Genomic DNA, 15,088 nt, shown 5'->3' on the forward strand with positions numbered 1-15,088 from the left:
AATTCAGAGTACTTGTCCATGTTTTTTATTTTAATTCACTTAGTTTTTTTCTTAGATGAAGAGGGATGACTTATCTTAGATAGAAATAAAATTAGATACATGAGCTCAGCATTCTTTTTCTGGCCATAATGCTCTTTAGAACATACTGGGAAGCATATGATTGAGAAATTAAGGCAGTCTGTTAATGGGGTTTTCTAACACCCACCCTAGTTTATTAGGCTTCCTTTCTGTTCATTGACTTAAACATCTTGTTCTATAGTTGATACATTTTTAATGTTAAGAATAGTCCTAAAACTTCCATCAGATAAAACAGTGTATCTGATTATTTCTAATTGTAGGTTAGTTTATAGAGGTTTTCTTTTAAAAAATAAATAATTATATAATTATGTATAATATATAAAATATATTACTGATATTGATATGAACTATTAACATGATATGTTTGCATCTGTTTCATATAAAATACAGAGTTAAAAGGTTTAACTTTTCAAATAACTTTTAAAGTAACTTCATCAGTTGTACATCTGACTTGAGTTGCTAAAATGAAAGTTTTATTTTTTCATATGTCTAAAATTCTTAGGTATTTGTTTAAATTTTATTTCCACTACCCCATAGCACTTCATGGGGGATAGAGGGATAGCAGATAATTTGCCATTTTCAGTAACTTTAGTGATTTCTAGAAAACAGGACGTTTTCCTTGAAATTTCCTTTTAAGTAAAGCCAAGATTGCCAGCTCAAATATCCTTTAATTTCTAGATGAGTAACCTCGGATATGGCTTGCTTTGATATTTTTCTAAAATAAACCTTGGCACTATATTGCTCTAGTTTTGTTCACTTCATCCTTGCCATGCTTCAGCTGCTGCTATCTTCCTTTCTTTTGCTGTTGATGGCACTAGTAGGCAAGTAGACCATGATCAGGGGAATAAAGCAGAACTAGGAAAGCATCTGCAAATGTCTTCTGTTATTCACTGGAGGGAATGGCATTTGATAGTGCTGAGTCTGTGCACAGACCCAGGAAAGGATGTTCCCAAGGGCCACATTTAGGAAAGAGAAAATTACCCAAGTTCAGCAGAAGACACTGTTTGTTAGGAGAACCTTCCACTGCTCTAGTTAAGGGCATGGCGGGGGAGGAGAGAGCAGGAAGAGAGAGAGAGAGAGGTACATCTGTTGCCTTAATTTAGTCTCAGGATAAGCAATCTGTACCAAAATAAAGTTGCTAAGTATATCTAGATGCTGATATTGATATTGAAATTGCATTGCGATGGTAGTAGCCTTACAAATAATTTTCCAGTGAAATTTGTTATTAGCATGTATATTTGCATGAGTTCATTTTGATTTTGTGCAGTTTAATAATTTTAATTCTGTATACTGGAAAGGAAGGCCTTTTTGTATGTAGTTTAGTGTTGGAATTTTTTTTTTTTTTTTTTTGAGACGGAGTTTCGCTCTTGTTGCCCAGGCTGGAGTGCAATGGCACGATCTCGACTCACTGCAACCTCTGCCTCCCAAGTTTAAGTGATTCTCCTGCCTCAGCCTCCCAAGTAGCTGGGATTACAGGCATCCGCCACCACGCCTGGCTAATTTTTTTATTTTTAGTAGAGACGGGGTTTTTCCATGTTGGCCAGGCTGGTCTCGAACTTCTGACCTCAGGTGATCTTCCAGCCTCAGCCTCCCAAAGTGCTGAGATTACAGGCGTGAGCCACCACGCCTGGCCCAGAATTTTTATAGACCTTTTTTCATATTTAGAAATAAACATAGAGAGACATTAATTATAATGAATTTTAATATGGACATCATTCCAGCTTGAAGTTTCTCATTAATGTTAGGTATTTCCTCAGTAACCTTTCCTTTAAGTCCTGTAGTTTTGTATTACTATGTGGATTTTTACTGAAGCTAAGAAATGAAAAAGGGCAGTGAGTCTGGGAAATTTGAATGAATGTGTTTGCTCTTTGGGAGAGAAAGGGCAGAAAGAAGTAAATATTATATTGGTTTGTTTATTTGCCTTCCTCTTACATAAGCCTGTCTTTTGAGGTTGTGTTTAAGTGGCTCACTAAAAATATTATTTATGAAAAATAGTTCAGTTTATTAAACCAGCATTGATTCTATTATTGGTAGTTCTTACATAAAAATTTAGTCACATCAGAATATTTTTGTATTGGTATTTTTATATTTTATATTGGTAGCAATGTGATACTTAAAAAACCAGCAAACTTGACATTTTCTGATTATAAAAGTAACGTGGGTTAATGGTAAATTTGTAAAATGAAGAAAAGTATGAAAAGATGTAAAAAGCCTTTCTAGAGAGAGCTATTGTTAACATTTTGCTGTATTTTCTACAAATATATATAAATTTCTTTATATTAATTTGTGATCATACTGTATATGCCTCTGTATTCAGCTTTTAAAACTTAGTATCATGTCCTAGACATTTTCTTATATTGTGTGACCCTTTTAAGGTAAATTGTGTTTTTTGTCCCTGGATTTACAATAAAAGACATCAAAATTACATCTGGCTTTAAAGATATTATTAGAGACATGAAGTAGATAAAGAATATTTTTCTTTGGGGTATGAGGGAGGGTGGGGAATATGACTAGAGTATTTACTAATGGGGATAGATAACATATATTTTTCCTGTTCCCACTCTTGAACATTTTTAGTTAAAGGGAAAGAGAAAAAACTTTTTTCCCTCTAGGATTTAAAACATGCTTTTGGGACTAGCATATTGTCATATAAACCTATATAATAATTTTATGAACAAAGTAAGGAATTCAAAATAGATTATATTTTCTTTTTTCTTTTTTTTTTTTTTTTTTTTTTGAGATGGAGTTTCACTCTTGTTGCCCAGGCTGGAGTGCAGTGGCACCATCTTGGCTCACTGCTGCAACTTCTACCTCTTGGGTTCAGGTGATTCTCCTGCTTCAGTCTCCCTAGTAGCGGGAATTACAGGCGGCCACTACCACGCCCAGCTGATTTTTTGTATTTTTAGTAGAGATGGGGTTTTACTATGTTGGCCAGGCTGGTCTCGAACTCCTGACCTCAGGTCATCCACCCGTCTCAGCCTCCCAAAGTGCTGGGATTACAGGCATGAGCCATTTTGCCAGCTCAATAGATTGTATTTTCAAACTAACAAAATTACTTTAGATCTGCAGGTAACATTCTTTTAAAATATTTTATAGCTGAACTAGACCAAGCACTGTGGCTCATGTTTGTAATCCCAGCATTTTGGGAGGCTGAGGCGGGCAGATCATTTGAGCCTAGGAGTTTGAGACCACCCTGGGCAACATGGTAAAACCCCATCTCTACAAAAAAATTTAAAAATAGCCAGGCGTGGTGGCACATGCCTGTAGCCTCAGCTACTTGGGAGGCTGAGGTGGGAAGATTACTTGAGCCCAGGAGGTTGAAGCTACAGTGAGCCGTGATTATACCACTGCATTCTAGCCTGGGTGACAGAGCAAGATCCTGTCTTAAAAAAATAAAGGTATATGCCACAGTGACATGTTAAAGCAGTAATGATTATTTCCAAATAATGAAAGTTTTAAATGTCAGATCAGCCTTGGTCTGTAGATTATAAAAATACTGAATCAGTTTAGAAATGTAGGTATTATTTTAAAAAGTTTAAAAAGCATTTGTCGTAGGTCAGTTTGGGGTATTAATAAATAGCTATAGTTTAAATACATAGTGAAGTGTTTCACATTATGTAAAAAGAATGTAAGTCTTTTCTTTCTGTCAGTCTCATGCGTGTTTCCCATTAGTTTCTCCCACATACTAAAATCCTATGATAGTTACAGTAATTGCTTAATTAAGCCCCTGGAATGTGCTAGGCATTGTACAAGATTTTGGATAATCAAAGAAAGATGAAGCATGGACACTGTCCTTTAGAAGTTTGTAATTTAGAGGTTGGCTGTGATTACAGTGTATTAAGTATGACAGTAGAGGTTAGGAACAAACAGTAGAGTTTGAGCATAGGTGAAGGAAGCCCAAGATGAGTCAGACGAGATTAAATTTGGCTGGATTCTGAAGAATCAATAGTGGGTTTCCAGGTACATATGGTGTGGAAGGACATTGAAGACAGAGGTTATGGCTTGTGGAAAGGCATAGGGTCATTGAAATATGTTGTCTATTGGAGAAGGAATAGGGTCTTCTGAGGCTGGGTCACAGGTGAATATGAGAGGAAAAGAAGGTAGAACCCAGAACTGAAGGTTTTAATGTGTCTTGCAGCAAGTTTTACTTAATCCTGTAGATAAGAGGGAACAACACATATTTTAAAAATAACAGTGACTAGAGAAATCTCCTTTGCAGTGAGTTATTTTTTAAGCAAGTTGGACATTTGGAATAGGAAGAAACAAAGGGAGAAAACCCAGTTGTATGTCAAGGAAGGAACGATGAAAGCTAAAATAATTTGGTAAACAGCTTAAAGAGAGATTTTAAGGTAGAATCTATAGGACATGTATGAATGGAGAAAATCAAAGATGAATCTGAAGTTTCTAGACTGGGTGATACAGAAATTGAAGTCATTTTTCTCTTTTGGCATGGGTTTATTCAGAGCCAATGCCATGTGCGTATCTAAAGTCATATCTCTATATGGTATGGATTAGTTAACAGTGTAGGCAAGGTTAAAAATTTAGACATGAAAAAAATTAGGCATGCTGGTAAATTAATGATAAAGTACTAAAGGAGTTCACCAGTTTGAAACTGTGATCACACAGACTCACGGAATGTTAGCACTGGAAAGTCTTTCATGATCATCTATTGTGTTGGCATTTTTAAAGGAATTTTTAAAATAAATTATAGTAAATAATTTATAAACATTTTTGTCGAAGGAATCAGAAAGAGAACATCTAATTCTTTTCTATTATTATTATACTTTAAGTTCTGGGATACATGTGTGGAACGTACAGGTTTGTTACATAGGTATACATGTGCCATGGTGGTTGGCTGCACCCATCAACCCATCATCTAGGTTTTAAGCTCTGCATGTATTAGGTAGTCCTAATGCTCTGCCTCCCCTTGTCCCCCACCTCCCGACAGGCCCCGGTGTGTGATGTTCCCCTCCCTTGTGTCCATGCGTTCTCATTGTTCAGCTCCCACTTATGAGTGAGAACATGTGGTGTTTGGTTTTCTGTTCCTGTGGTAGTTTGCTGAGAATGATGGTTTCCAGCTTCATCCATGTCCCTGAAAAGGACATGAGCTCATTCTTTTTTATGGCTGCATAGTATTCCATGGGATGTATGTGCCACATTTTCTTTATCTAGTCTATCATTGGTGGGCATTTGGATTGGTTCCAAGTCTTTGCTATTGTGAATAGTGCTGCAATAAACATACGTGTGCATGTGTCTTTATAGTGGAATGATTTATAATCCTTTGGGTATATACCCAGTAATGGGATTGCTGGGTCAAATGGTATTTCTGGTTCTAGATCCTTGAGGAATCGCCAGACTGTCTTCCACAATGGTTGAACTAATTTACACTCCCACTAACAGTGTAAAAGCGTTCCTGTTCCTCCACATCCTCTCCAGCTTCTGTTGTTTCCTGACGGGTTAATGAGAGAACATCTGATTCTTAAGAAACCTAGGCAAATCAAAACTCTATATAATACAATAAAGAAAAATTCAATTTAGAAGGGGCATAAGCATATTTAACTAAGATTTAAAATGTACTTATTTCCTCATTTAGAATTTCTTCTCCTTCAATATTATAATTTCAAGTCTCTTAAAATAAGGACTGAATTAAAATACAGAAATTGTTTTTCTTCCAGAAATCAAGTGTCCCTGTATCTTAAATTCTCTGTACAGTTCCATTTATCAGTCCTTTGTGCAAGAGTTAGCAATTCATGGCACAAGGGTCACTTTTTGCCTTTCTTTGCAGAGTTGATGATACTCATCAAACATTGTCCGAATTCCTCAAGTATCATTGAGGAATTCAAAGGCTACTGCCTTTGAGTTTCCCTTTTAGTCTGCCTGCTCTGCCTGGGCTTTAAAGGAATTTTTTAAAGAAAGCAACATGATATTTTTAGACTAAGCAGTTGGTTAAGAAAATATAAGATAAAAAGCAATTATTGAAAGCATTGTTCAGTGTTCTATTTAATCACAGAAACATCTGCATTTATTTGAAAAATAGTGACACACATGTGAGACATTTAGTCTGCAGATAGTATATCACATGGTGGTTAAGAGCTCAGGCTCTGGAGTCAGAACCCACTTTGAATCCATAGCTTACTGTTTTTAACTTTGGACACATTACCTACACATCAGTACTTCAGTTTTCTCATCTGTAAAATATGAAATGATATCAGTACCTAACTCGTAGATCTGTCATATAGACTATAAATAAGTTAGTATATTTAAAGAGCCTAGAGCACAACCTGGCACATTTTAAGTAGCATTTAAAGTGTTAGCTATTATCATGATGGTGCTATCTTGTGTAACCTATGCAGTAATTCAGAGACCTTTTACTTGTAAGTTTCTCTTCTGTTCTTAGATTCTTATTCTGGTGAATGACTGTTGGGACCTTTGAATAGATATTATTTTTAGAAATTTGTGTTCAGTTTTACCTCACCCGCTTTGAAATCTTTGCCTACCTCCTGCTGACAGATACTTTGGAGTTATTAATCCCTGAGCCACTGCGCCAGGCTTTTTAAAAATTTCTGTAGTTCTTGTTATTAAGCATGAGGTCTGGTATGTACATGGATGAATAAATAACATTTTCAAAATGGTTCATCTTTTTTTGTTTTAAGAAATCTTTTCCTACACTGAGATCTGCATTTCTTCTACACATTTTAAAGTTAGCCTTTTACATTCAGGTCCATTATTTACCTGGAATTAATTTTTCCTTTTATTTTTTTGGAGACAGTGTCTCACTCTGTTGCCCAGTCTGCGCATGCTGTGGCATGATCACAGCTCACTGCAGCCTTGACCTCCTGGGCTCAAGAGATCCTCCCATCTCAGCCTCCCAAGTAACTGGGACCACAGGCACGTACTACCACGTCCAGCTAATTTTTTTTTTTTTTTTTTTTTTTTTTTTTTTGAGATGGAGTTTCACTCTTGTTGTCCAGGCTGGAGTGCAATGCATGATCTCGGCTCGCCACAACCTCCGCCTCCTGGGTTCAAGCGATTCTCCTGCCTTAGCCTCCCGAGTAGCTGGGATTACAGGCATGCGCCACCACGCCCAGCTAAATTTTTTTTTTTTTTTTTTTTTTTTTTGCATTTTTATTAGAGACAGGGTTTCTCCATGTGGGGTTTTTTTTGACCAGAGAATCTGAGAGGGGAAAGATTGAGCTTAAAACATATTTGTGGGGAAATTCCAGGAGTTCTATTTTCAGCATGTTAGCAAAGCCCATCACATGTCCAAGGACAGATTTGAGTTAGCAAATTGAATATCTAAATATGGATTCTAGGAAAGATGTCCTCAAGTAAAGATTGTATTTAAAGCTGTTAAGTACCCTAGTCTCATCAACACAGTATACTCAGTAAGACTTTATTCTTTGTTAAGGTAGATTTAAAATTACTAACTTAACCCTCCCCTGCCCACAAAGCAAATAAATATATTAATTTTCTTGGATTTTAGGATCTTCAAGATGAAGTTCAAAGGGAGAATACTAATCTGCAAAAACTACAGGCCCAGAAACAGCAGGTACAGGAACTCCTTGATGAACTGGATGAGCAGAAAGCCCAGCTGGAGGAGCAACTCAAGGAAGTCAGAAAGAAATGTGCTGAGGAGGCCCAACTGGTAATGTCTGGCTGTTTCCTGCTGCCTGCACCTATACATTAGTTGCTTTTCCTGGCTTAAGATGAAAACATTCTCTACTTTTTGTTATTGATGGTGGTGGTTGGCAATCTAGTCAGCATTTGGGTTCATGGGGGCGATGGAGCAAGGTTCATCCAGAAATTACAGGCCTTCTTTAGAGGAAATAGAAGGGCAGTTAATGAACTGTTTTTCCAAATTTTTGTTGGAAATATGGTGCCTATACCTTCAACTCTCCTCTGTCCCTCCCCCAGTTACCCTTCTTTACGAAAACCATACATCAAAAAACATCATAATTGGCTGGGCACAGTGGCTCACACCTGTAATCCCAACACTTTGGGAGTCTGAGGCGGGGGGAATTGCTGGAGCCCAGGAGTTGGAGACCAGCCTGGGAAACATGGAGAAATCCCATCTCTACAAAAAATATGAAAGCTGGTTGGGTGCAGTGGCTCACGCCTTTAATCCCAGCACTTTGGGAGGCCGAGGCAGGCGGATCACAAAGTCAGGAGATCGAGACCACGGTGAAACTCCATCTCTACTGAAAATACAAAAAATTAGCCAGGGCGATGGCGGGTGCCTATAGTCCCAGCTACTCGGCAGGCTGAGCCAGGAGAATGGTGTGAACCCAGGAGGCGGAGCTTGCAGTGAGCCGAGATCACGCCACTGCACTCCAGCCTGGGCAACAGAGCGACACTCCGTCTCAAAAAAAAAAAAAAAAAAAAAAAATTGAAAGCCAGGCGTGGTGGCCCAGATCTGTAATTCCACCTACTCGAGAGGCTGAGGTGAGAGGATCACCTGAGCCTGGGAAAGTTGAGCCTGAAGTCTGAAGTGAGCTGTGATCGTGCCATTGCACTCCAGCCTGGGTGACAGAGTGAGACTGTCTCAAAGAAATAAAATATCAACAACAACAACAACATCAAAAACTCCATAATAGGGCTAGATATGGCTGGGCATGTTCTTATAGTCCCAGCTACTCAGGAGGATCACTTGAGCCCAGGAGTTTGAATCCAGCCTGGGCAACATAGCAAGACTCTCTCTCTCAAAAATTAAGTTAAATAAATTATTTGCTATTGCTGTCAAAAAAAAAAAAAAAAAAAAACCAAAATAGTAAACTAAACAAATAAATGTATTGCATTTTGGAACATTTTAATGACATCTCTTCTTTTAATCCCCATTTCTTCTCATTCACTTTCACATTATAGATCTCTTCTCTGAAAGCTGAATTAACTAGTCAGGAATCACAGATCTCCACTTATGAAGAAGAATTGGCAAAAGCTAGAGAAGAGCTGAGCCGTCTACAGCAAGAAACAGCAGAATTGGAGGAGAGTGTAGAGTCAGGGAAGGCTCAGTTGGAACCTCTTCAGCAGCACCTACAAGATTCACAACAGGAAATTAGTTCAGTAAGTCTTTGTAAAGCAAGAAATATATTCAAATGGATCCTCTGTGTCCTTTAGTCAGTTATACTTTCCAACTTCTGCTCCTTCAACCTCTTGCCTAGTTTACTGTTCATTTTTCAGTCATTTTATACAATAGGTTTTTTTGTCACCTGTTATATATTGAAACTATCATACATCTTGTATATCTATCTGATGATTATCATTGGAGTAGTGATTAAGAGTGTGGGCTTTGTGGCTAGATGGTCTAGGTTTAAGTACTGGTGTGCCACTTACTAGCTAAATCACCTTAGTATCAGATTCTTCATCTTCAAAATTGGAGGATTAATAAATACCCTACCCCTTAGGGCCACTGTGAGGATTAATGAGGCAAAACCTGTAAGACATTTTAGCATGGTGCTTGGTACATAAATGCTCAATAAGTGTTGCTTATTTTATAAACAATAACCTAGTTTCTTCTGTTTTGTGATTCTAATTTTGAATTCACATTTGCTAATTTGGAAACTTTTTTCTTAAGGAAATTGTTCCTTCTGTAGATAAATATGCAGTGTTATAGTTGGTCTTATGTATAGATCCTTTGCTTTATTTCCAGGTTTCCCTACATGAAGACTAATGTTTTAATGAATGATAAGATAGTTAGGGCTCGGCATGGTGGTGGCCCATGCCTGTAATCCCAGCACTTTGGGAGGCTGAGGCAATGGATCACTTGAGGCCGGGAGTTCAAGACCAGCCCTGCCAACATGGCCAAACTCTGTTTCTACTAAAAGGTACAAAGATTAGCTGGGCATGGTGGTACCTGCCTGTAATTCCAGCTACTTGGGAGGCTGAGGCACGAGAATCACTTGAGCCTGGGAGGCAGAGGTTGCAGTGAGCTCAGATCACACCACTGCACTCCACCCTGGGCAACAGAGTGAGAATCTGTCTCAAAAAATAAAAACTAAAAAAAAAAGGATAGAAACACAGAGATCATGGAGTTGATTTCTTTCATTATGAATTTGAACAAACTAAAGCCAAGGAAGTTCAAGTAACTTTCTCAAGGTTACATATCCTTGAAAAGAGCTACATCTAAAATCCAGTTCTTCTAAATCCCAGTCCAGTGTGCTCAGTTATTACATATAATGAAGTCCTTCACTTTTGCGCTTCCTTACCCCCTGTTATCTGGCAGCTGAGTACCTACCTACTCATTCATCATGCAAGATATACCTTAAATTCTTATTTCTTTATGGTATTTTCTGCATCCTGCTTTTGTTGGACTTTGTATTTATGTTACAGCAATAATAAGATTTTTCCTTGCATATTTGCTTATATGTCTATCTCCCCTAGCAGAGTCATGGTTTTGGTCTGGGAACTTACACATTTTTAAAAATCCGTATCATTTAGCACAGTTCTTGTCCCAGTGTAGGTACTCAATAAACAGGTAACCTGAAAGAGTTGTTGTAGTGAGAATGCTACCAGATGAATGGGTATTCTTTAAAGTATTTTCTTTTTTTGAATCTCTTTAAAAAAAAAAATCCATGTATACTAAAATTTCAAGAGAGAAATACTTATTGTCAGAAATTACTGAATCTTTTCTCTAAGTCATGTAGCATTCCCAGAGGATTCTTCTTAAAGGAAGCAAATGTATCCTAGACCAAGTCTACAGGTATAGCCATTTTTATTTTATTTATTTTTTTGAGACAGGGTCTCATTCTGTCACTTGAGTGCAGTGGTGTGATCATGGCTCACTGCAGCCTTGACCTCTGGGCTCAAGTGATCCTCCCATCTCAGCCTTCTGAGTAGCTGGGACTACAGGTGCACTCCATCATGCCCAGCTAATTTTTATATTTCTTGTAGAAATGAGGTTTCACCGTGTTGCTCAGGCTGGTCTTAAACTCCTGGGCTGAAGCAGTCCTCCTGCCTCAGTTTCCCAAAGTGTTGAGATTATAGGCATGAGCTACCACACCTAGCCCGTCAGGAAGTGGAGGAGGGCGTTTTTATGTTACATGTCTTTCTAGTAATAAATTCTGTTCTATATTTCTTCTTTGTGTTGGCAGATGCAAATGAAACTGATGGAAATGAAAGATTTGGAAAATCATAATAGTCAGTTAAATTGGTGCAGTAGCCCACACAGCATTCTTGTAAACGGAGCTACAGATTATTGCAGCCTCAGCACCAGCAGCAGTGAAACAGCCAACCTTAATGAACATGTTGAAGGCCAGAGCAACCTAGAGTCTGAGCCCATACACCAGGAATCTCCAGTGAGTCTCTAATACTTTCATAACCTTCGTAATCAACCTCCTTGTGCAGATCCAAGTTTCACTGACATTATATCTAATATAAATACATGGCCTTGCCTCATCTGAGGACAATTGAGATTTCCTTTTTAGAAGCAGAGAGTGAGTCTTAATCCAAACAATTGTACGTTTTAACTAGTAGAAAAAGATAAGTTTAGCTAATTTTTTTTTTTTTTTTGGAGATGGAGTTTTGCTCTTGTTGCCCAGGCTGGAGTGCAGTGGCGCGATCTTGGCTTACTGCAACCTCCGTCTCCTGGGTTCAAGCAATTCTCCTGCCTCAGCCTCCTGAGTAGCTGGGATTACAGTCGCGTGCCACCATACTCAGCTAATTTTTTGTATTTTTAGTAGAGATGGGGTTTCATCATGTTGGCCAGGCTGGTTTCGAACTCCTGACCTCAAGTGACCCACCTGCCTCGGCCTCCCAAAGTGCAGGGATTACAGGCGTGAGCCACCACGCCCAGCCAGCTAATTTATTTTTTGTAGAGCCTGTTTTTAAAACGGTGGTTCTGTAGAGTAAAACTTTTTTTTAAAGTACCCTCACCGAAAGCTAAAATAATTTTTATTACGTAGTGTTAAGGACATTCATTTACCAATTATTTGACGAGTACCAACTATGTGCAAGAGTGCTGTATTACATAATATAAGAGCTACAGAGACAAGAGACCTCAGTCTTTCCTTCAAGCAGCCTACAGTGTAGTAGTGTAACACTGTGTTAAAGGGCTGTGCTAAAGGAAGTGCAGAATTTTCGGTTAGGACAGTTTGGAGGGGGTTCATAAAGATTTTGCTGGGGAAAGCTTTGCAAGTGAGTTTAGACAAGTGAGAAGGGGTTAAGCAAAGAAGAGAAGGATACATTCCTGCCAGAGAAAACAGTGTTAGTATAGGTACAAGGTGGAAGAATACATGCAGCACAGAATCTTGAGAAGTTCTGAAGGATATCTTGTGATGGTAGAGAGGGTATTGGTAAGAGATGAGGCGCTTCTAGTAGGCAGCTGCATTACCTCTGGTGATTATCAAAGTATAAATGTGTATCCCTTTCCCCAAACTTGCTGAACTAGTTTCTGGGATAGAGCCAGATATGTATATTTTAAAAACACATTCTATGGGTGATTGTCATGTGCACCTGGATAAAAATGACCAATTTTAGGTCAGAAAGTGCCAGAAGATGAGAAATTTAGATTCATCTTAAAGCATTGGGGGATTTATCCTACTGCAATGAACAGCCGTTGAAGAATTTTAAGCAAGAAGTGACGTGATTAACTTTTAGAAATGTGGAAAACGGATTAGAGAGTGAGACTATACCCGTAGAAGGGATAATGAGAAGAATAGAAGTTTGAGAGGTATTAAAAGTGAAAAGTTAACAGACTCGATTTTATTTACACAGTGCAGTCATGTATGCATTATAAAATATTCTTTCAAGCGCAAAAGGCAGATTACTAGGTTATCCTGCAAATAGATAAGGGTGGTATAAAATAGCTATTGCCCTGCTACTTTTTTTTTTTTTTTTTTTGAGACAGAGTCTCACTCTGTTGCCTAGGCTGGAGTGCAGTGGTGCAATCTCAGCTCACTGCAACCTCTGCCTCCTGGGTTCAAGCTATTCTCCTGCCTCAGCCTCCCGGGTTCAAGCTATTCTCCTGCCTCAGCCTCCCGAGTAGCTGGGACTACAGGTGCGTGCCACCACACCTGGCTAATTTTTTGCATTTTTAGTAGAGACGGGGTTTTACCGTGTTAGCCAGGAAGGTCTCGATCTCCTGACCTTGTGATCTGCCTGCCTCGGCCTCCCAAAGTGCTGGGATTACAGGTGTGAGCCGCTGCATCCAGCCTGCCCCTACTACTTCTTAAGTCTTTCACCCACTCGTCTAAATGAAGAAGACAATGGGAAGCCATTGAAGGACTTTTAACCAGAAGGGTCACGATCACATCCACATTTTAGAGCTGTTAGTTTGGCTACAATAAGGAGAAGAGATTGGAAATACATGTATTGGAGGCAGGAAAGCAGTTGGAAGGAAGACTGCTATAGTAATTGGAACCAAAGATGATAATACTATAAGTGATTGATAGTGACGGTGAGGATGGAGAAGAAGGCAAGGATTTGAAAAAGAGATAAGAGGTAGATTGAGCAAGACTTGGAGTCTTATTCTGAGGATTAAAGATGACCTGAAGGTTTCTGACATGAGTGACTTTGATGCTTGATGACACCGTTTCCCTAAAAAAGATTATAGAAGGAGAAGTTATTTGATGAATACATTCTGCTTGTCTTTTTTTATTTTTAAATAATTTTTGGTTATCTTTAGTCCGTTTTCTCTGCCATGTCAAAAAGTATATTGTTAATCTACTTGCATTAATATTTTGTAGGGAAGAAGTAGTCCTGAACTACTGCCTTCTGGTATGACTGATGAAAATGAGGTGACTACAGCTGTTACTGAAAAAGTTTGTTCTGAACTCGACAATAATAGACATTCAAAAGAGGTAAAAAAATGATTTTATATTTACATTGGGGACTTGTAAGGGTGGAAGGACAGGAGGAGGTGAATTATCAGACATTGCTTAATGGGTACAATATACATTATTCAGATGATAGATACATCAAAAGCCCCGACTTCACCTTTAGGCAATATAGCCATGTAACAAAATTCCACTTGTGCCCCTTGAATTTATACATATAAAATAAATAAATGTTCTTAATAGCTGGATGTGGTGGCAAGTGCCTGTAGTCCCAGCTACTCAGGAGGCTGAAGTAGGTGGATTGCTTGAGCCTGAGTTGGAGGCGCTAGGCAACATAGAGAGACCTTATCTCTAAAAATTAAATGATATTTTAAAAAAAAGTCCTTATCACTGTTTTCCTCAGATGAATTATACACTATTTTAGGTGAAGGAAAGAGAAAAATGTGTTAAATGTGCTTTATGACTAGAGAGATATTTGTTACATTACCATCAGTTGATTTTCCTTTTGTTTTCAAGACCAAGTCTCACTCTGTCACCCAGGCTTGAGTGCAGTGGTGTGATCTTGGCTCACTGCAACCTCCACCTCCCAGGTTCAAGCAATTCTCCTGCCTCAGCCTCCCGAGTAGCTGCACATGCCCAGCTAATTTTTGTGTTTTGGGTAGAGACGGGGTTTCACCATTTTGGCCAGGATGGTCTCTATCTCTTGACCTTGTGATCTGCCCACGTCAGCCTCCCAAAGTGCTGGGATTACAGGTGTGAGCCACCGTGCCTGGCCCATCAGTTGATTTTTCAAAGCATGTGTATGACCTGAATGTGTGTTATTTTATTTTAAAATGTTACCTTTTAAAACTTTGGTTTCTAAAAAATAATTTTAATTTAAAATTATTTTTAGGAAGATCCATTTAATGTAGACTCAAGTTCGCTGACAGGTCCAGTTGCAGATACAAACTTGGATTTTTTCCAGTCTGATCCTTTTGTTGGCAGTAAGTACTCTTTTTTTTAATATTATAGATTTACCCAAAAAAAAAGACTTTTTAATATATAAACTAAGGATTCAAGGCTTCAGTTTCAATAGCCTGCCAACTCAGTCTGTCGCCCAGGCTGGAGTGCAGTGGCACGATCTCGGCTCACTGCAACCTCCGCCTCCTGGGTTCAAGCGATTCTCCTGTCTCAGCCTCTTGAGTAGCTGAGACTACAGGCGCCCACCACCACACCCAGCTAATTTTATGTATGTATGTATG

General features: G+C 38.6%; 1 protein-coding gene across 4 annotated transcripts in view; it reads left to right on the plus strand.

Annotated features, from left to right (window-relative positions):
• Nucleotides 1-15,088, plus strand: part of EPS15 (epidermal growth factor receptor pathway substrate 15) — a 164,529-nt gene that overhangs the window by 102,400 nt on the left and 47,041 nt on the right. For 3 of the 4 annotated variants that reach the window (XM_063698773.1, XM_031014168.3, XM_031014169.3), the window contains 5 exons: nt 7,562-7,723; nt 8,941-9,138; nt 11,166-11,369; nt 13,758-13,871; nt 14,740-14,830. In XM_063698773.1, coding sequence (XP_063554843.1) covers nt 7,562-7,723; nt 8,941-9,138; nt 11,166-11,369; nt 13,758-13,871; nt 14,740-14,830 — 769 coding nt within the window. The remainder of the gene's footprint in view (nt 1-7,561; nt 7,724-8,940; nt 9,139-11,165; nt 11,370-13,757; nt 13,872-14,739; nt 14,831-15,088) is intronic. The other variant, XM_063698780.1, reaches the window with a different exon arrangement.

This window comes from Gorilla gorilla, chromosome 1, assembly GCF_029281585.2.
Source record: "Gorilla gorilla gorilla isolate KB3781 chromosome 1, NHGRI_mGorGor1-v2.1_pri, whole genome shotgun sequence".
Taxonomy (NCBI): domain Eukaryota; kingdom Metazoa; phylum Chordata; class Mammalia; order Primates; family Hominidae; genus Gorilla; species Gorilla gorilla.